The 21,590-nt window shown below is 37.7% G+C and overlaps 2 protein-coding genes across 17 annotated transcripts in view; one reads left to right on the plus strand and one right to left on the minus strand.

The window, feature by feature from the left end:
* Positions 1 to 14,327, plus strand: part of TSHR (thyroid stimulating hormone receptor) — an 84,508-nt gene extending 70,181 nt beyond the window's left edge. For all 14 annotated transcript variants that reach the window (XM_083839791.1, XM_083839784.1, XM_083839788.1 and 11 more), the window contains one exon: positions 142 to 14,327. In XM_083839791.1, the coding sequence (XP_083695917.1) occupies positions 142 to 1,552 (1,411 nt within the window). In that variant the 3' untranslated portion in view covers positions 1,553 to 14,327. The remainder of the gene's footprint in view (positions 1 to 141) is intronic.
* Positions 11,084 to 21,590, minus strand: part of GTF2A1 (general transcription factor IIA subunit 1) — a 35,022-nt gene continuing 24,515 nt past the window's right edge. For all 3 annotated transcript variants that reach the window (XM_083839794.1, XM_083839793.1, XM_083839792.1), the window contains exons 8-9: positions 19,766 to 19,855; positions 11,084 to 15,688 (exon numbers count right to left, since the gene is read on the minus strand). In XM_083839794.1, coding sequence (XP_083695920.1) covers positions 15,581 to 15,688; positions 19,766 to 19,855 — 198 coding nt within the window. In that variant the 3' untranslated portion in view covers positions 11,084 to 15,580. The remainder of the gene's footprint in view (positions 15,689 to 19,765; positions 19,856 to 21,590) is intronic.

Below are 21,590 nucleotides of genomic sequence, written 5' to 3' on the forward strand. Positions count from 1 at the left end.
TTGTTCACTTTATGTTAACAAAAATATGTCTGATTACACTTTTATAGCTACATTCTTATTCAGTGATTTGTTTTTGAAGGGTTCCCTTTGTTTACCTCAGGCTGTAAATGCCAGTGGTAATTTTCCCCTGTACTCTTTCAGAATTCTGGAGTATCTGATGTGTAACCAGACCAGCAGTCACAGCTTTCGTAAGAGAAGATCAGTCAAAGCTCTCAGAGGTCCACTTCACAAAGATTATACAGAAGAATACACAGACCACACTGATGCTACGTATGACAAAAACACTAAGTTCAGGAATTTTCATGAAAATTCCCAATATTACATTTTTTTCGAAGATCATGGGGAAGGAAATGTTGGGTTTGGCCAAGAGCTGAAGAACCCTCAAACAGAAGACATGCAGACCTTTGACAGTCATTATGACTATCCTGTCTGTGGAGGCAACGAGGACGTAATATGCACTCCAGAACCTGATGAGTTTAATCCCTGTGAGGACATAATGGGATATCAATTTCTGAGGATTGTGGTATGGTTTGTGAACCTGCTGGCCATCCTAGGTAACATTTTTGTCCTTTTCATCCTTCTGACCAGCCACTACAAATTGACTGTACCACGCTTTCTTATGTGTAACTTGGCCTTTGCTGATTTTTGCATGGGGTTATACCTTCTCCTGATTGCTTCAGTAGATCTCTACACCAGGTCAGAGTACTATAATCATGCTATAGAGTGGCAGACAGGGCCTGGTTGCAACACAGCAGGCTTTTTCACAGTCTTTGCTAGTGAACTTTCTATATACACACTCACTGTGATCACCCTGGAGCGCTGGTATGCCATCACATTTGCCATGCGCCCAGATCGGAAGATTCGCCTCCGGCATGCCTTGGTTATCATGCTGGGAGGTTGGCTCTCGTGCTTTCTTCTGGCCCTTATGCCACTGGTTGGAGTCAGCAGCTACAGCAAAGTCAGCATCTGCTTGCCTATGGACACAGAAACACCAGTGGCTGAAGCCTACATTGTCTTTGTTTTAATATGTAACATCATCGCTTTTGTCATCATTTGTGCCTGCTACATAAAAATCTACATCACTGTGCGAAACCCTCAGTACAAGTCAGGTGACAAAGACACCAAAATTGCCAAACGGATGGCTGTGTTGATTTTCACTGACTTTCTGTGCATGGCTCCCATCTCTTTCCATGCTTTATCTGCCATTATGAACAAACCATTGATAACTGTCACTAATTCAAAGATTTTGCTGGTACTCTTTTACCCACTCAATTCTTGTGCCAACCCATTTCTATATGCTATTTTCACCAAAGCTTTCCGAAGAGATGTGTTTATCCTGCTAAGCAAGTTTGGAATATGTGAGCATCAGGCTCAAGTCTACAGAGGTCAGACAATCTCAGCCAAAAACAGCAGTGGCTCTTACGGGCAGAGAATCAGCCGAGGTGTAGGTCAGATTCTTACAAGCGTTCAAGACCCGGTCAATGATTACCTTCCTGCTATGACAATGCAAAACCAAATTCTTGTGGAGGAATCCAAGCAAACTGAGCTATGACATCTCACAGTATCACAACCACAATCTGGTCAACAGCTGGCTGTGCATACAGAAAGTTGAGTGAGAAGATAACGTTTTCTCCTTATCCTTTTTTCCCTACCCTATCCTTGTGATGTCTCAAATAGCTTCTGAAAGATGAGTCTTTCACTTGAACCTTGTCTCACATTCTTATCAGTGCAGGTGACAAGATACTGTTCCAATGATGCTGCTGAAAATTCAGTCTACCCAAGTCAAGTTAATGTTGTTCGTATTTTTTTGATGGTTGAAAATTTGATTGTACTAAATTTTAATGCAACTCTACATTCTTCACCTAACTTCAGTACTGTTTAATTTGAACATCAAAAAGCTCTTTACTGTGCAGATGACCGAGCACTGGCACAGGCTGCCCAGACAGGCTGTAGTCTCTCCTCCTTGGAGATCTCCAAAAGCCACCTGGATGTGGTCCAGGGCAACTTGCTCTGGGTGGCCCTGCAGGGGGTTGGACCAGATGACTTCAGAAGTCACTTTCAACCTCAGCCATTCTGTGATTCCATGAATCTGAGCATGTTTATGTCGAACACTAAGTACTGCTCCCTTACCACTGCTGTTCCTACTTACTTCTCTCTTATGCAGCTAGAATGACTTTCCTTCTAGCGCTTGCTATGCTGAGCTGCCTCAAACCTAGACTTAGACAGAGGGTGTGGATCGTGCCTTCAGGTTACTTCATGCCCTTCGGTTACTGAATTGAAGGTCAGCTGCTGGCTCCTCCAACATGTTTTAAGAACATCTCTCCATCTCGTGGGGAGATCTGTATCTGAATGTTGTGACGTCTGCAGTACAGCCACATACACCACGTGGTTATCTTTTGGCTGGCCACTGCATGCCTGCAGCTTAGGTGCATACTCACCACACTGTGCTTAAAGAAATGCAAGCTCAGACACAAGGAACGCTGCGCAGGCTCTTGCTACAGCGAAGCACTAAAGCACCCTTCTGGCACACCAGCTGCAAAATACGGCCAAACCTTAGATCAGGCTTGGCTGTGGTAAGTTCACGCACATGCCACAATTAAATGAGCCGGGGCCTGGCTCTTTGCATCTCCTGCAGAGATCAGGACTCGGGTTAGGAGCTGCTCTGCATCAGCTTGTTAACACTTGTGCGGCATGAGTGCCTGGTTCTGACAGCAGGATCAGACCTGTTCTCTGCCAAATGTAGAGACTAGCTCTGTAGGACTGGTACTGAGAGTGCCATTGATTATTTCATCCATCTATTTGGAAGGCCTACCATGAGAACAAAGAATACTGAGTGAGTCTCTGCCTTCAGGTGTATTTTAAAGATTATTTTTGTAGTATCTATACAATTTTAATGGAGTTACAGTCTTTGGGGAATAGTGATTAAATTGAGCAGACAGCAGTCAAACCTTTTATAATGAGTAGGATCCAGACGAACATAATGGTAGAGCCCTTCCAACTACGAGCTACTACAGCCAGTAACTGCAGGATTGTGAATGCCACGTACATACTCGTTCGAACACAATTTGATTTCACATTCCTAATTATAAATAAAGGCTGCTTCAGTGAACAGAAAAAAGGGCCTACCATTCACTGACACTGCGACACGGTCTTATAAAAAAATTATTCCATCACTGTTAACTCTATCTTGGAACAGTTGCATTCAGAACGCCCTAGTCCTGTCCAAGAGTAGCATACACAGCAAGCTGCTACAGTTGCAACCCCCTGCCCTCAGATTCTGCTATCCTTCTGATACAGAAATGATCATGAAAGGGAGAAACGGTTATCCATCCATACTTTCCTGAGTGCCTTTATCACTTCATCAGAAGCAAAGACAATCAAGTTCCACGCACATACTATATATTTATGCTACAAATTCCATATGCACTAGTGTACCACTGGGGGGGGGGGGTGGGGTGGAATCCAAGCTTGAATCATATCCTTTTCAAAAAAGAGAGGAAAGACTAAATCAATTATAATTTTTAAAGTGTTCTTAGAAGTACCACAGATCACTTATTTCAAACATCTTTTCACCTTAAATGAAACCAGAAGATTCACTCCATGGAAACTACTAGGACATTGGAAGGACGTGGAGTTTTGGACCGCCTGCAGTATGATTTTGAGTTAATAAAGCTCTTTGCTGTAGATGTGCATTTACACATTATTGAACTTTATCTCCCACCACTGCATATATTTTGTCAATTGGAAAGATTCTGTGATACTGCCGTTATGAACAAAGTTAGATATTTCTGTTTTGTCTTGCATATTCCTTCTTGTGTTTATCTTGATGAAAAATATTTAAGAAGCTATGGGAAATATCCATGTAGTAGACTTCAAATAAATTATTTTTCATATGTTTATTTGTAAATAGCTGTATCCTGTAGATATTCTCTTGCATTTCTGCTCTGGTCAGTCCTTTCAGCCATTTTTGGTTTTGCATACACCCTGATGTATACTTGCTATTTTAAATGTCTCAGCAAGATGTACTATTTCTGGCAGTAAGCACTTTTTTTTTCCCTTTCTCTAGAATACTTTAGAAATAACACAGAGCATTGGAATAAAATGTTTTGTTTGAAATTTTAAGAGGCCCAGTGAGCTTTTCTGAAGGTTTTTAAATATTTTGCCTCTAAAAGAAGTTAAGACTATTTGTTAAGACTATTTCTTCTGCATTTAATTTAATTGTTCTCCTTGGCTAGCACACAGCCAAAAAAGACTGACACTATTTGACAGAGAGTTTGGTTTTTTCCCCACAACTAACAGGGAAAAGGTTGTCCTAAACAGCCATTTCAGTGCAGCAGAGATGGAAAGAGATACATCAGCATTTTACTGAGATTACTGCTGAGCTCTGGGGTTCCAAAATCATTACTGAATACATTCAAGATGGTCAGAAAAATCACCTAACAGCCATGAGATCATCTTCAAAAGACTAAATCTGGTATCTGACCTTTTTCACACTCCTTTCTAAACTTAATTTGTATGTGACAGCCACAATGATTAACAATTGGATACTTCATGAGAAAACACGCACAGTAAGAAAATTGTGTGGTAGACAGAGACTGCAGCAAGAATTCTCACATAGCTAAACAAAGTATCAGTCAAGTCTTGACATACCCTCCCTGTCCTAAAAAACTCAGTTGACTTCAGCATCTGTGCACCATGCCACATCTTGTAATTATGCTTCTCTCATGAAGCTTTACGGCTCAAGGAATCTCTTTCTCAGTTGTAGATGCTAACTGGGACAAGTAGGCTAACAAATGACCATGAATAAATAGTTCTTTCCAGGAGGCCTGTGCTGTTCAGCATGTGCATAAGGGACCTGGAATAAGGAATGAACAGTAAGGAAAGTTTGCAATAATACTAAGGTATTCAGAGAACCAAGAAGAACAGATATGACTATGAACAACTGCAGAAAGACTCCTTAAGACTGAATGACTGGCAAGAGAAATTCAGCGTAGATAAACCGATATGCAGGGCAAAAAAAAAGACAAACACACATCTTAAGCGATTTGCTCTGAGCTGAAAACCAGTTCAGGAACAAGATCTTAGGGTTACAATAGATACGTCCATGAAAGTCTCAGCACATGCTTCCTACACATCAAAAAGGCAAATCAAATGACATTATGAAGAAAAGTGCAGAACATAAAGCAAGCAATTACTGTATCACTGTATAAATCTGCATCTCATCTACACCTTGAATAATGTGCAGCTCTCATCTCTGTAACAGAAAGATGTAAGAAAACAAGATAAGTTTCCAAGTGGGGTCGCAAAGAGAACCAAAGGCTTGGAAAACTTGATAAAGTTGTGAGCAGCCTGGAGTAGCTGAGTTACTGAACTTGTCAAAGCATGCTGTGGGTAGTAGAAGTTTAGGGAGCAATTAAGAATTCATGGAAGATGAATCTGTGGAAAGATAACTTAAAAACACCGAAATTCTGTCTCACGATACTTCCAAACAGCAGTTGCATGGTAGATGGGTGCCCTTGGGAAGTGAATCATACATGCTTGCCTATTCTTTTATGCTTCCCGCACCACACCTCATTAGCAGGTAATGATCAGGATTTTGGCACAGACAGACTCTAATCTGTTCCATATCAGCCACGTGGCTCAAGTGCAAGGGCACAGTCTGGCTGTCCTCACTCAAAACCCTGCACAGAAATGGCAAGAGCCACAGTCTTCAGGACTTTGGCTGGCTCTGGGATTTTGGATGGGAGAACAAAATATAAAAATCCTGTTTCAGGGTGGCAGAAAATGCCAATATTTTTTCTACATAAACTTGTGAGATTGTATTCGCATAATTTATAGTGCCAATACATACACAATGAAAGACTTCCTCGTTCTCAGACACAAAGAAGAAAAAAGCTGTAAAGCTGAGTCGCAGACTTGGTTGTGAGACTTGGAATTTTCTGTGAGCAATTTAAGCTGGCTATAGTTGACCTGTGCCGATCTCCCTTCTCCCCACCCAAGGACAGACACGTTTTCTTGTACGAGTAGACAGATGACACTACCTGCAATGGGTCAGCTACAGTCAAAGTAAAGCACACCCTGCTATGAAATCCTGGAATCTGAAATAAGTAATAAAAGGTAAATTTCAAATCACTACCATAGCTTTTCAGCTTACAAACATAAATGAAATGCACTTCCATTTCCTTTCTTGCCAGATATTAATGCTTACAACATAGCCTGTGGAAAATTTGTATGAAAGAACTCCTTAAAGAGTGAAGCTTGATCTGAGCAGGCCTCCTATACTCATGTGTTAAAATGAGCCAACCCCTCCTTTCCAGGCTGTTCGGCAATAGCAGCGTAATCTGTATTTTTTTTTTCCTAACAGACGGAAGGCATCCTTGGTCTAAAACCGCTCCGTAATCAAATGGTTTCTGGCTTGCAATTAAAATTGGATAGGGTAAGGCACACAATTAGTTGAACACCTAATCGTGCCTTTTTGTTGTGCACTCCCCTCCTCCTTGGAAGGGATTGTGAAAACATGACACTGCACTCTGATGTAGGCTTTGTGGGCTAAGGCACAAGTTGTGAAGGGCCATTATCGTGCCCTGGAACAGAAGGCGGTTAAGAGGTCCTGGTGACGCACACTGAGACGTTCTGACAGCACTGCAGATCTAGAATTCATACTGGGCCAATAACACATCTACATCAAAACTGAAATACTTTTAAGCTGTTTAGTTTCTTCTATCTGACCGAACTTATTTTTGTGTGACTATAGTGACATGAAAGCAAACAAATGGATGCTCTAAAAGGTCCATACATGGACCATTTTATGAACAGAACCCACCAGTTTTAACCTCCTTTCCCCATCCTGTACCCAGCAAGTGCACACACGTTGGCGTGAATTGCTACAGTACTTCAGATTATCTCAGGGTCTCAGATTAGACAGAATACTAATCCCATGGATTTTTTTTTTTATTGTTTATAATTGCCAGTCCTTATTTTCCACCCTGAACATCTTGTGTCAGTATTCAAAAAAAAATGGAAAAGTCTCATCAACTGCAGCATAGGACTTGGATCTCTTTTGGGCCATAGTGAATTTACTTCTTTGAAGAGTTCACCTTCTGCTTTAATATGAATCAACCCAAGCTTACCCTATTTTTGGGTAGTAGCACTCCATGTTGTTCTGATTCTATACAATGCCAAGCCTTGTATGTGCCACCTGAAGCCACATCTTTACTGTTGTGCATCTGTGTGGTTTAGCCAAAGCTTATGGAGCTTTGTTAATGCATTAGGTGAAGAAAAGCACACTCGTTTTGGTTCTCAGACATTCACTATGCAGCTGTGGTGAGGACAAATAGAGAACCCTTTAGTTCTTTTTCTTTTTTTTTTTTTTTTTTTTGAGGAATGACATCTGCTGTGAACATCAACTTCATTCATAATATGTATATAAGAGCTCACTAAACAGTCATTACAGTGGGATAGGAATTGTTTGACTGTTCCTTGCATATATATTGTGATACTTTTTTAAAGAACTACTTTGCTGCCTCCCTGTTGCCAACACTGAGACGGTTAACTGGCTAGACTGTGAAACCATGCTGGTTGTCTTACAGCTGAAATGACAGTGGCTTTTCCTTGAAAAGGTAACAGAGGGAAAAAGACAATACTCCCTGTCTTACGTGAAGGCAAAGCTGCAACAAAAAATCCAAGCAGTAACGTGGGTTTTAACAAAAAAACTATCACTCGAATTTCTGAGGCTCTAATTGTCTGTCCTCCCCATGGCTCATTGCTGACTGGCACATATAGGATAGCACTGAAATACCAAGCAGCAAGACGATTGTATTTGTGCTGTACCTACAGTGCTGTTTGTAGGCTGACTGTAGTCAAAGAATTCCCTAAATCATAGGTGGATTACTGCTGCTGCCTAGAGGGAACTGGGGAAACAGCAGAACAATTCTTTGTAGCTAGCTGCAGACTTCCAATTAAACCCAGCAACAAGGTGTATTTTGATAAAAGAGAATTGGAATGGATGGGTGATGCACTGGCAGATGTAATTTCCCAAGAAAAGTCCTGGAAAAAACCAGTTTTTTGTTCCTTACATACACTTCTCTTTCTACCACTAAGTATGTTTGCACTCTCTCAGATTTTGTAAAAAGTCTGGCTACCTTATCCTTATCCTGTGTTCTCTCAGTTTCCTCCTTCCAGAGTCTCTTTATGACTCTTTCCCTTACCACAGCAGAAATCCTGTGCTCTGTATGATGTACTTTACATTTTCCACATACCTATTGTACAGAACTGATTTAAGCTACATGGCAACATACAAACAGCCACCTCAGGGAGAAATTATAGGAAGCTGCATACGGGTATGAACAGAACAATTCAGAACAAAAAATTAAAGCCAAAATTTATTCTATATATACACTAAGAGCAATTTGATCTCTTAAAATTAAGCGTTGCTTCACTTCCTCTCTGCTCCCTTCCAAAAACAACCTCTGATAAACGCACAAGTGGCTGCAATGTCTTCTTTAACTGAACAGCTTTTAGCATTAGCATTGCATCATCGCACTTATCAAGCAATTTGTTAACTCTCCATATACACGGGAAATTTTACTAGCTGCTGCTTTAGTGTTTTAAGATTAAAACTATTTGCTGAAATCAGACAAATTCAGGTCACAGAGAACAGTACATTAGAAATCTTATCCCCAGTACAAACCTTTTCATCTTGTTAAAAGCTCTGACAAGGTAAGCCCAGAAGGAAAGAACTTCCATCCTACGAAAATTTTCAGAGAAACAAGCAGCTCAAGACAGAACAAAATCTACAAACAGAAGTTCCGCAGGGTGAATTCTGCCATGTATCATCTTCAGAAATGCTGTACTCCCTAGAACACTATTTCTCAGAAAACATTACCTGCTCAATCAGGGCAGCCCACCTGGAGTTCACCGGTTCCTCCGAGGGGAAAGGTCTGCATGAAGTCCTCAGGCACTGGTCAGGCAGGACACGTGGAGGAGCCCTGTCTGAAGGGACCTTGCAGCAGGATCCCTAGGAGAAATGGGAACAAGCCTTTGGAAAAATCAGGAAGCAAGGTGGTTTGGTAGAACAGACTGCCTTCCTCGCTTTGATAGTCCAAACCATTTCCTCCATCATCATCCTACGCCTGATAGGTAGGAGTTTTCTTTACCTTGGCATTAAATCCTGCCAGCTCCTTCACTGACTCCTGCAGCTTGAAAAGCAGCACCCCGGCTGCTGATTCCAAACACGTCTTCTGTTCGGGTGTCTGGAGGGCTTGTCTGCAGTGCAGTTCTGCTTCATTTGGTACCTCTAGCAAAAGAAAAGCATTTCTAACATGACACAATTGTGTGTCCACACAAGTTTTTGGGTTTAAAGTGTTGTGTTTTTTTTTTAGTTTTACCATTTATCAATAGCTTTGAATTTGTTATTGAAATACACTTGTCTGAATTAAACACTGTTTTCAACAACTTTTTGTACAAAAATGAACTAGGAATAAAAACTAAAACAAGAAATTGTAAACCAAATACACCCAGCTGTAGTTTTAAAAAAGTAAGCATCACTAAAAGGCACTTTAAAATACCAGCTCACCAGTATCCATCTCCAGAGAGGGGATTTTAACTATGGAAGCTGATGGGTCACTTGGTATCACTTGGAAAGCAAAGTGTATTTTCAGCACTTTGTCTCTCTCCATGCATTACCTTGTTATTTCAGATTATCCTTCAAGTCAACCAAGTACATGCATGTTTATACCATGTAAAAAGATGTAATTGTACAGGCATTTCACATCAAAATAATTGGTAAAGTCTTCACTCTAAGGAATAATTTGTCATAAAAATACTTTTGTGATTTTTAGATATCCACAATGAAGTTAAAAAATAGTACAGTCAAATGAACTGCAGTTGAACGACAGATGTCATTACATCTGAAAGGATTAGAGTGGTGTTGGCGTAATCCCATTAGTGGTGAAAAAATACTTTGGAAAAAAAAAAAAAAGACTGACAGAGCCTGCTCTGACAATAAGCAGCAAGATTTACAGTCTTCAGCCAGGCTTCTAACAAACGAAAGCCCTACTTCAAAAAACAATGCAAAACCCAGACTCCAAAGGTAACACAGTTATAAAACAAGTAGTAAGAATGATACCTAATTGAGATCAAATGGGGATACATTAAATGCTATGCTAAGACCCCTTATCCTCTCTTATTTCAGTAGTTAAAGAATAAAGCCATAAAGAAATCAATTAGAAAAAAGCTGGTATTTTAAATACATTTCAATTGTCGAATAACCACCCTTAAAATACTTTGCTCATGCACAGCTGGGTGAGCACAGTTAACATTCACAATAGTAATGCTTCTATCTTTAAGGGATGAAAACAGCTTGGGTTTTGTTTTTTTAAACTTGAGGCTGCTACTGATTTGTCACTGTTCTGCTTCCCCCCCCTTTTTGGGGTCCTTTTGAAAATATTACGGCCAAAACTACAGGCTATTTTTCCAAGCTATTTTTTTCTTACACAGTATGCAAACTCAGACAGCAGTGGTAGGACTAAATAAATATCATAATTTCTGATACTTATTAAGAATCATCTCCATATCCTTTAGAAAATAGTAAATAAGACAAATTTTATGGGAAAAGCAGTATGGTTTTTCAGACTACCCAAAACTAAGAAGATGTCACCTGCTTACTCTAGGAAGCTATTCTGTCAATCAGTGTCACTGCTGAAACCTTTCTGATCATCCTGCTCTCCTCCAACAACTCTTTATTTGTGGTAGTCTTGCATTTTCATTTACAGGACTAATACTCCAGATCACACACCATGTTGTTCAACCAATCTTGTCTCAAGACACGAGTCTCCAATTATCATAGGGCAATAATTCTTAAATGAATACAGATGTCTGGCATCAAGATTAAAATGTGACTTTTTATGACATTCTGATTATTTTAAATAGAAAGCCTACAAAGCAAGCTCAACAAGTAGGTGACAGAGAAGTTACTCGTGTGAAAAAAATAAATTCAGAATCTTCTGTGTTATTACAGTAATAAACATTCAACATTGTGTATAAAACAAATGCACATGCAAGATAGTAAATGAAGTGGCAAACATTTTTAAATAACATCTTTAATTAAAGTTTTTGCAAAGGCAAAATATTAAACTTAAAATAGGTCTTAGTACATCAAAATACTAAGTTCTCTAATTGTATTCCAAGCATGGCCTTTGAAACATAATATCCTGTATATCACAGAGGAGCAACCTTGATCTGCAATTGTACAGAATGAATTTTACAAACATAATAAATATATTTACCCCCTTACACATAACAGTATATGTACAACAGCAGTTGACAATAGTAGCTCAGAACAGCAAAAAAGGATATTCCCCCACTCCATGTTCTATTGGTACCCTATGCACTCTGGAACATGTCTCATTGGATGACTGTACATATAGCTAACCCAAGGTAGTTCACCCTGTTAAAAAAAAAAAAAAAAACTCCTTTTGTTCCACAATGTCAAATCCACCAAATAATAATTAAAAGACACACTGCATGAACTCCCTAAAAAAAAAAGTAGACAACAGGGAAACCAATGGACTGTTTTGTTTTTTTTTTACACATTTCCCACACAATCACAGCAATGGGAAAACAAGACTTTAGATGCCAGACACCAATACAAAACAATGTGCAAGTTTCTTCGTCTTTTATAGTCATTACTCTCCAAGTCTGAGAACAACTCTAATTTCAGTTGGGTGTGTGTGGATGGGGGTGCAGCACACAACAAACCCCACAACGCTGTGTACAGCAGCCCAGTGTCAACCAGTGCGCATTATCCTAAAACCACTCTTCACCTCCTGAACGATGTTTTATTGCAATCGATTAGGAAGCTTTTGCTTTGGGAGGAATTTTAGCTTTTCTCATTTTGTTTTTAAAGGATTTTTTTTTTTAAAAAACAAGTTGAGGAGATTGAATCAAAATGAACCGTAGTTAACAAGGTCTCTAACTGCTTCACTGGAATTAAGGAATTTTCCTCTGCTAATGTTTTACGGTGACATAATTACTCCTAACTGTCAAGTGGTGGAATTATTTCACAGACAACTAAATTTACTTTTAACATTCCTATTCTGCAGCAGGAATAGAAAAACGTTTGTAAAAAACCTGTTCCATGATAAAACATGCTCTTTGCTCTTTTCTAGAAACTGTGCTTCAGAATCAGGTATCGCTCTTGGAAACTAACTCAGACCACAATTATCACTTCAAATTGTGTTTAGGAAATTGAATGATGCTCAAATGCAACTTGTGAGTACACTGAGGGAACGAGGAGTATGAAGCCTCAAAGAAATCTTGTCACTAACCAGCAACTCAGGGGGAATAAAATCACATTTTTATTTAAATAGTCCAATATAAAGTTCCTTAAGTGACTAAATTATCTATCATCTCCTTAACAGAAAACATATTTCCATTTGTTTTCAACTTAGATGTTTTTAAATGATTGCACACACTAGAACCCAACAGAATTAGAGCAAAAAAGTTGCTTTTTTGATTGAAGCACTGCAGGAAATTTACTCTCTCGGGAAACCAAAAAAAAAATAAAAATAAAAAAATATCATACTGGCAAAACAGGTATTCTGCTGAAACTGAAAAGGCACAAGACTCCAAATTTTGCCCAGTTGCTCTGCAAGTTTCCATCAGCCATCGTGGTTATAATTATGAAGTTATCTTTCCCCATTTTTTCCGTCATAAAAAGGTGCTCCATTATCTGTGCAAATTTTAACATAAGCCCTCTTGAAATCATTAATTGTTTCCATAATACTGAACTATTTGAAAGAAAAGAATCAGCAACAAAAAACTATTTCAAAGGAAAAAAAATCATTTATGAACTATGAACATGGGAATCCCTTGCCCTCTGAAAGGAATGGTTTCTGTGGAACCTAGTGAAATGGTCTGTTCAGTTACATTGTTAAAACCATGATTAAAATTCAAGTACAATAGTAAAATTAAGCAAACTACATTCTTACAGCAAGCTGCTACAATAAAATAAAATTAAAACATGCTTTTTGACTTATAAAAGGAACACTTGATGTAGCAATAAGAGCACAGTTTGGTATGTTCATGTCTGACTGGCTTTCAGAAAGCTTCACAGGTACTTGTATTTGAAGACAAAACTTATCTGAAAAGCATACCATACAATTACCTTGCAAGAGACTGTGCAAGTTCAGATAGCTTCATACACCCTTTAGAATAGTACAAGCTTAAGTTACCTGTAATGTTCTGCTATCCCTTAAAAATAAATAAAAAGGCTATGCAGCTTCTAGTATGCATATGTGGGTGAAAAAATGACTAAGATGTATGAAAATAAAGTGTTGTCCACGTAATCTGGGTTCCAGTAGCATAAACAGGTATCTATAAAAAAAAGTGATTTTTTTCCTTTTGTTGGTTTGGTTGTGCAGTCTGATGGGAATTCTTCTGAAGCCCATTACTTAAGACTCACTGGCAATAGATATGGAAGAGGCGAGGGAAGGAATTAGTTGGTAAATTATTGACTTCATTGCCGTTGTACATAGAAGTGTCAACAGTGGTAAAAATAAAATAATAAAGTATCTGCTTTGTTCAGAAGAAAGCAAACACCAGTTCGATATACCTTGAAGCCCCGAGCCAAAAATGTACTCTAAATGATGATGACATTACTTAAGAATGAATTAGAAAAAATACCAATTAACTTATCATAAAGCTTATGTATGTAGATAGCTTACTAACAACCACATGGTTCTAGACATGGTCTACAGGCAGTTTTAGTCTTTATCAATGAGAGCACAGGTGTACAAAATCACAGCAAAAAAACACTCCTTGCAATGTATTTGGAGTTTGTTTGTTTGTTTCTTTTACACACTATTGAGACTATGAATGAACATACCTGAAAGCACATAATTCAGAATGAAAATTAGGGCAGTGCTTATATACTGCCAAAATACACTTGTAACTTTGTTAAATAACGTTTAGTAAATTTCATTCTCAAGATTAAAAATAAAGTCGGAACTCATGGGTCAAATGTCTGCTTCTGTAAGTCTTCCCCAATTTATTTAAAATCGTCTTTGCTGTTCTCCATTTCATTGCCTTCCCAAGCACCCACTGAAAAGACATTTTTTTGAAATGGTGAGCCACATGAACATTCCCTCCTCAACAGTTTCTGAAGTATAATGCCCATTCCCTCTCTTCATCCAAAATTAACTGAATTTCTGAAAGCAGGGTTTACAAGAATAACCTATGCATAAAGAAAAGGTGTTCAAGTTCTCAGGAGGAGGGGAACCGGGGGAGCAACCTTGTTGCTTTTCACACACACCAAAAAAAAAAAACAACACATACCTTTGGAAAAGAGAAAGTCGCTACACAAGATTTAGTGCATCCAACTGCTCGATTTTCTGTTACCAAGTCAGTCTAAGGATGCTTTAACAAAATTTGTGTTCTCAAAAGCTGTGCAGCTCTCTTTGTGAAATTATATGCCACCTGGAAACTTTAGAGAGATTAACTGCTGCAGGTAACTTATGGCTATACTTTTCAGTAAAGCTGATCTTTGATTAACACAGTTGCAGCCGGGATGTTAGAATTTTTATGTTACTTCCTATATTAAAAATTTAGTCTTTCTTGTGTTCTGTTCAATTATTTGTGGATGTCTGGACTACAGATGTAGTAAGTAGGTAAAGGAATGCATCTATTATGTGATTATCTACACATCTGATTCAAAAGCTCTCCAAAGCATTTTTAAGAAGTCAATGAAAATTGTATTATTCGTTTCAGTTCAATGACGCTGAACCACCACCAAACAGCAAGAATATAGTTTAAAAGTTAAGCAGTCTGACTTTGGGACAGGGGGAACCCAGAGCTACAGGTGCTTAGTATTTAAAAAAAATACAGCCCCAAATGAAAGGTATCACTCACATAAAATAATTTTGAAATATAAATGATCATTTTACCATTTTATAATTGCTAGGAACAACAACTCGTTTATGGGGAACTGAACTGAAAACAACAAATAGATATTATAATTAATGAGCATATCAGAATTAAAAATATTTTCCTTATACAAGTTATTTAAAATTTAACACCTTAATTCTTACCCTTCTGTACAAAGCTTGCGCGCAGTTTAAGTAACATTCTGACCATCCTCACTACCAAAAGGAAGTGTTCAAAGCAAAGATTTGTACACACAATAAGCATTTTCAGATTAATAATCTATCAAAGGGAAGAGTTCCTTCAATCAGTGGAAGAAGTATTTTAAAATCTTAAACCAAGGGAAGAAGGGGGGACAAAGCCTTACATGCTAAATACCAGCTGTAGGTACCTGTATGTAGAATTGATAATTAAGGTATTCCTAACACACAAAACCAGCTCCCAGACAATGCTATAGCTGCTACAGTCCATGGCTTGCTCATCTGAAGTAGTGTCTTTGTTGCCACATTTTACCTTTGTTCCAATACTTTTGTTTATGCTTTATTTCTGATGTGCAGATACACATTTTGGTTGGAGTATAAGTCCAAGTCTCAACCTTTCCTGCATTTGATTTTTTTCCTTTTACAGGGAGTTTTTTTTTGTTTTGTTTGTTTTAAAAACTTCACCATTCTGCATCCCCAATGGCTTTGGAAAATACATAATCTCTTCCATTAAGATTCATGATGCCATCTTTGAGATGAAATTTCCATTTGTTTTTACTTCTATGGATCTAAAAATAGGGAAAAAAGTTGAAGTATTACTCTGCATCAGAAATGGGTAGTAATACATAAAGTACATTTTACAGGCAAGAAAAATGAAAATAACAATTAGACACACATTACTAGATTGCTATAAACATCTCGAAAAATCAATTCTGCATTTAACTATGAAAAACAAAGCCTAATGATGCATCTAGCAGCATTTTTAGCTTCCATTTTTTAAACCAGGGAAGACTCTAACAGCAACTGATGAGAAACCATGCAACCACAAAGGCATTGTAAAATCCAAAGCACATTTTCAGATATGGTTGAAAAGGAAAAATGAGAAGTATATATCCACTTCTGCTGCTTTCATATGATTAAATTATTTTTGATTGTTACATGAAACTCTACTTGAAAGTCAGATATTCTTATTTCAACCACCATAACAAAGACTAAAGTTTTAAATGAGTCCTGAAAGAGTCAACCACTAAGTTCATTCTTTGCATCTCTTGTCTAAACTCCATTTTGCTTGCAAAATGGTTTGTTTACTTTATGTACAGACAATTAACATATTCAACTTTCAACTTATAATATTAGAGTTTGACTCTGGGATTTGGAATGTTAAGTATTGGTTAAAAGGCAAGATTATTTACAAGATTTTCAGCCTGAAAACCTCTACAATAGAAAATGCACAAGATGATATAGCTGATAACACATATATGCACTAGTCTTATATTCTATACTTTTTCCTCAATGGTAGGTCATTTTATATGATTTACACTCCAATTCTCATCTCAAAGTGTCAGGTGAGGAAGGTAAGATCTCCAGATGGAGATGATGGAATGAAGCTGAATGTTCAGAAAGATTCTAGCTTCCACTTTAGACTAGTCTTTCCAGTTAAAATATTAGACATTTAAGGTGTGTATAAAAGAAATTCATAAAGAAAATTCAAAAAGAAATTCATAAAGATTATGCTGGCAGATTAGCCCAGCTATCTGCATCAGCCCAAGAAAGACTGAGATAGAAAAAAAAAATGAAGACATTCATTCCATTCCTCATCTACAGCGAGTCCCTATCATGACAGTCTGTGATATAATGGATATTCACATTATAATAAGATATTCCAATTACCATAGAATAATAGAAAGAATAAAACAACAGCTTTATTCCTGTTCGCTTTACAAAAACATCAGTGCAGAATTAACTCTTAATTTCTTCGTGCCTGTTCGCAAACCAGTAGTACCTGACTAAAGGAAACACATGACCCATGCGGTCAAGATCAGAAAACATACATGGACATGAAATAGTAGTAAGTACTACTGGTACTACTAGAAGCACTACTGCTACCAAGAGTAGCAGATTTCAATTATCTTATGCCTTCTGAGTAAAGGTCAATGTGCAGCACACTGGGGCTGTTTTAGGTACTGTGAAGTTCAGTCCTACTTCATGAAGAAGCTAATTCAGGACCCCACAGAACATAGAACCATCTTCTCGGTCCAAGACAGTGAACTGAGGGCTTCAGTCAGAAAACATTCCCAGAACTGACAACAAAGACGTAAGACAAGCATTTTCCCTGGGCTAATAAGTTGGCAATGAACACCCTACAATGCTGTATATGTAAATTTATGTTCTTATGTTTAATTTAAAACTAAAAGAAACTGACCAAAATTCAGTCTGAAGGTAGAAGAGTTTTTGTACGTTTTTTTTTTTTTTTTTTTCAAAAGAAAGCATACTGTAAACACAGAGCAGAAGATCACCAGTACGATTAAGCAGCAGGACAACCAGATATTCAAAGAAAGCAAGGATCTTTCAGAAAGCTGAAATGCTGTCCAAAAGAGAAAAGATCATTGTAAACTACACCAGATTAAACAAAAGTGTCCTTAAGCACTCTTAAAAAAAAGTTTAGGAAATTTCACAAAAGGCATATAAAAATCAAGGAAACCCCACTGAAATTTTTCCAAGTTTCATCAAGGACAATAAGTCTCATCGTTTATTATTAATGCTGTAGAACTACAGTACTCAAACAATCACTAGTACTATTATCTGCTCTGTGGTCAATTTAAGCTAAGTTACTGGAATCAGCAAATTAGCTAACTAGAAAAAGACTGTCTTATATGGCGTACTTGCACTTCCAAATGGCACTCAACACAAATCTCTCATCAGAAACTTTGGAGTTGCTGTAAGGTAAGCAGGAAGGTCCTCTGATAAATTGGTAAAAGATGAGAAACCAAGAACACTGTTACTACAGTGAAATGAGATTATTCCAAAAGATATTTGTGCTGGCTGAAGTGTGCATAGTTTAAGAATTCACTAATCATCTGGAAAATGACAAAACATCACCGATCATACAAAGAACAGTTACTGAAGAGCTGCAGAATGACGCCACTGTCCTAACTCATTGTGTAACAAAACAATGGTGACATTCAATGTATATTGAAGGCTGTATGGATGAAAAAACAATTGCACAGATAGAAAAAATGATAGGTTTGAGTGGACAGTTACAACTCAGGAATGAGATCCCAGTGTTCCAAAAGACTTTTCTATGAAAACATCAGCTTTGTGTCCAGTGGGGTCAAAAGCACACATGAAATACTACAGGACACTGTTGCTCCACTTCATAAATGGAAGGTTCAACTGTAACTGAATAGCTCTGATCCTCCCTTAGCCTTATCCACCTGTATCTAATAAGTTACAGAAGGATACAGAGGAATAAAATACCTCTGGAGAATGAAAGAAAGAGTAATCAAATGTTTGGACAGCTGTACAAGTAACAGCTATCCAAAGCATAGTTCTGATTTCAGAGACAACTGAGGAGGCATACGATGATCTATGTTACCGTATGAGGTACCAAGGATAGCGGAGTGCTCTGTGAGCATCATCGCTACCTGTTCGCCCTCATTTCACTGTTCAAGATGCACCTGCTGTGTCAGCTGATGCAGGACACAGTATGTTGTACAAGACAGCAACCTTTGTTCAGAACAACTGAGCTGTTGGTTTTATATTTTAGAAAAACAAACTGTACAACGATTGTTTGATAAGTGAAGTGTTTCCAGAGCACTAGAGGCTTCACGGTGGACACTTCCCTACTGAGTTCGAGTTCTTAACTTTGCAGAGGGTGAGTAGTTCTTGTTGCTCAGCTTTAGCAGCTCCCAACAAGCTTTTCTAACTGCTATTCGAGGTCCCTCACTGCCTTCATGAACTGCCTTGAAACTAACAATTCCAGAGTACCATCTGGAGGAGAAAGACAGCTAGGATGTAGATATTGATATTACTTTCCTCAGTCTGATGACAAGCACAAGTAGAATACAGACATAACTGAGTATTTTCTATTAAAGTCGTTCTTTGCAATGAAGGGTTTTTTCTTCAACAATCTTTTCTCTGCTTTTAAAAGGATCCTTATTCCTCACAGTGCAAGTAAACTCTCACAGGCAAAGAAAGAAAATCCATATTGAATGATCTTTCTGCATACTACTTCAATAAAGTGCTGAGAGCCTCTGGACAAATTTAAAACAATTCCAGACATAAATGTATCCTCACATATTTCAGGGCAAATATAAAGAAAGAAATTAGTCATTCAAGGGAAGACAGGACAATTCAGCGGAATTTAAAGCAAAATAAGTATAAGCATTCCATGTTGCTTTTTCAAAATAAAAAAAAGCATGGCACAGAAGGAACATCCTCCTCTGAAAACTATTTAGTCACCATGAAGAGACATTTTTAGTGATCAATAAGTAGTTTTCTAACAAGTCTAAACTTAATGACTACTACTTTCATTTGTGGCTACAAACTACAAAACTTGCAAGAGTTCACTTCTCATGAGCCCAGAGGACTAACCTTTTTTTAAAAAAATCAGTCAGACATGATAAAGAAGAAAAAAGAATTCAACCAAACTTTTCTAAGCTTTCCTCACTACCACCAAGTCTATCAAAAAACACCTTCCAGAGACCCATTTTAAAAACAGTTGTCAGTTCTTACATTAACATTCATGTTGTAATCTTCACATATCTACCTATACTTGACAGTCACACAGATATTTTTGTGTCACTTAAAAGGTATGACTTGATAGGAAGAACAGAGAAATTAGAACTCTCGCATTTATATTTTACCTTATCATACTGGCACACAACAACATTTTCTGTATCGAACAGTTCTTGTCCTTCCTCATCGCTCACATCATCTTCACTGTTAAGAGGCTCCTGGAAGAAACGTGTGAAAAGTTACTGTAAGGTTATTACTGTTACTTCCATTACTCGTATCAGGCTACAGTCTGTCTATGAGCTATGAACCTAAATAAACATCTGACACGTGAAGTATTAGGCTTCCCAGTGGAGGAATCAAGTACATTTCCTTTATCCCCTCCATGATGATTCCTCAGGAGATGTCCTTAACAATTTCAGTGCCCAACTTCAATGTTCAAGCCAGATTCTGGGCACTGTAGCCTTTTAGCACCACAAACATTCTTACTCTTTTATTGCAAGTGTTCTGGTGCTTGTCATTTGCTTTTACAAAAATCTATCACTATGCAGATTTTCATTTTTCTAAAGCCTCTAAGCAGTGGAAATGCAACATTACCCACATCACTCCCTACATGCCACTAGAAATACAAACTCCATGACTTAGTCGTGTTTGTAACAGAAACAGACCTCAACAAAAGCAGAAAGCTTTTAGGGGAGAAAAAAAAGATGTTTTTAAGATGATCTTGCATAGATACATAAAAAATAACTTCTCTAGATGTTCTACTATTTTCATGTTCCTTAAAAATTACTTTCAATTTTTTCCTCTTTCTACCAAAGGTCTCTCCACCTTTCAAATCTTTCTAAGTTGTGCCATTTCCTTTATCCTTTTACTATTTCTATTTACTACTTTACTGTGCAAGTCTTATGAAGATAACCAAATAGCTTCACAAGGATACTTACAAATATCACTACTCAACTGCAAGTCTAATTTCTTCTTTCCAGCACGGCCTTCCCACCTGTGCTTAAGAGGATTGTCTTAAAGCTCATTTCTAAACTGCATACCTCTTCCAGATCCTTCTTGCTCCTCTCCTCAAGCATCTGGCAGTTTGTATTGCCAAAACCGAATTCTGATGCACTAAGTTCTTTTCAGTATGGTGAGAATGGTACAGCTGAAGTTTGTTTCCCCCCCACGTCTCATCTAAACAGCAAATATTTTGAAAGCTTAAAACAACCACTAATAAAAGCAGAACAGCTTTTCTTAAGACTTCCGTGTAATCCTCACCTTCCCACCTGCCCCAAAATATATAAGCTATACTAGGGAAATGCTAATGAGGGAAGAAAAAGGCGTACTAGAAGTCCTAATTTCTTTCAAACTAATGTTATATTTAAGTGACTCAAAAAACTTTTAATGGACTGCTCTACTCATTAACTAGCTCCTGATAAACACAGGGAGCAAAAATAACAGGGGCCCTCTGGCATGCTGATAATAAAGCCTTAGCATATAAAAAAAATAGCACTAGCATTAAAACAATATTAAATAACACTTGATATTTAAGTATGATGACCTACACTTTTAACACATTCAGAGTGACATCTGTGCTGGTGCTTAGCTGCCTGCCGGCTTAAAGCATGGCAGTCTTCGTGTGTTATTTGAAAGAAAACTATATACCTCAGAGAATATTCCCATAATCTTGAGAATATCACTTCTATCCCTGTATTTCAGTTTATTTCCCATATTGAGGTGGTGGGATGGGTGAGAGAATCAGGAGGGGAAAAAAAAAGTAAAAGCTCATGAGTTGAAATAAAGACAGTTTAATAGGCCAGAAAAGGAGGAGAAATAATAATGATGGTAATAATGAAAAAGGTCATGTGGATTCAACTTGTAATAGAAAAATGTTGTTTGACACCACTGTAAATATATTACAGAAAAACTGATTTAACTCCTTAATAAAAAATTTAAGTTTTATCTGCATAT

Source organism: Anser anser, assembly GCF_964211835.1.
Source record: "Anser anser genome assembly, chromosome: 5".
Classification (NCBI taxonomy): domain Eukaryota; kingdom Metazoa; phylum Chordata; class Aves; order Anseriformes; family Anatidae; genus Anser; species Anser anser.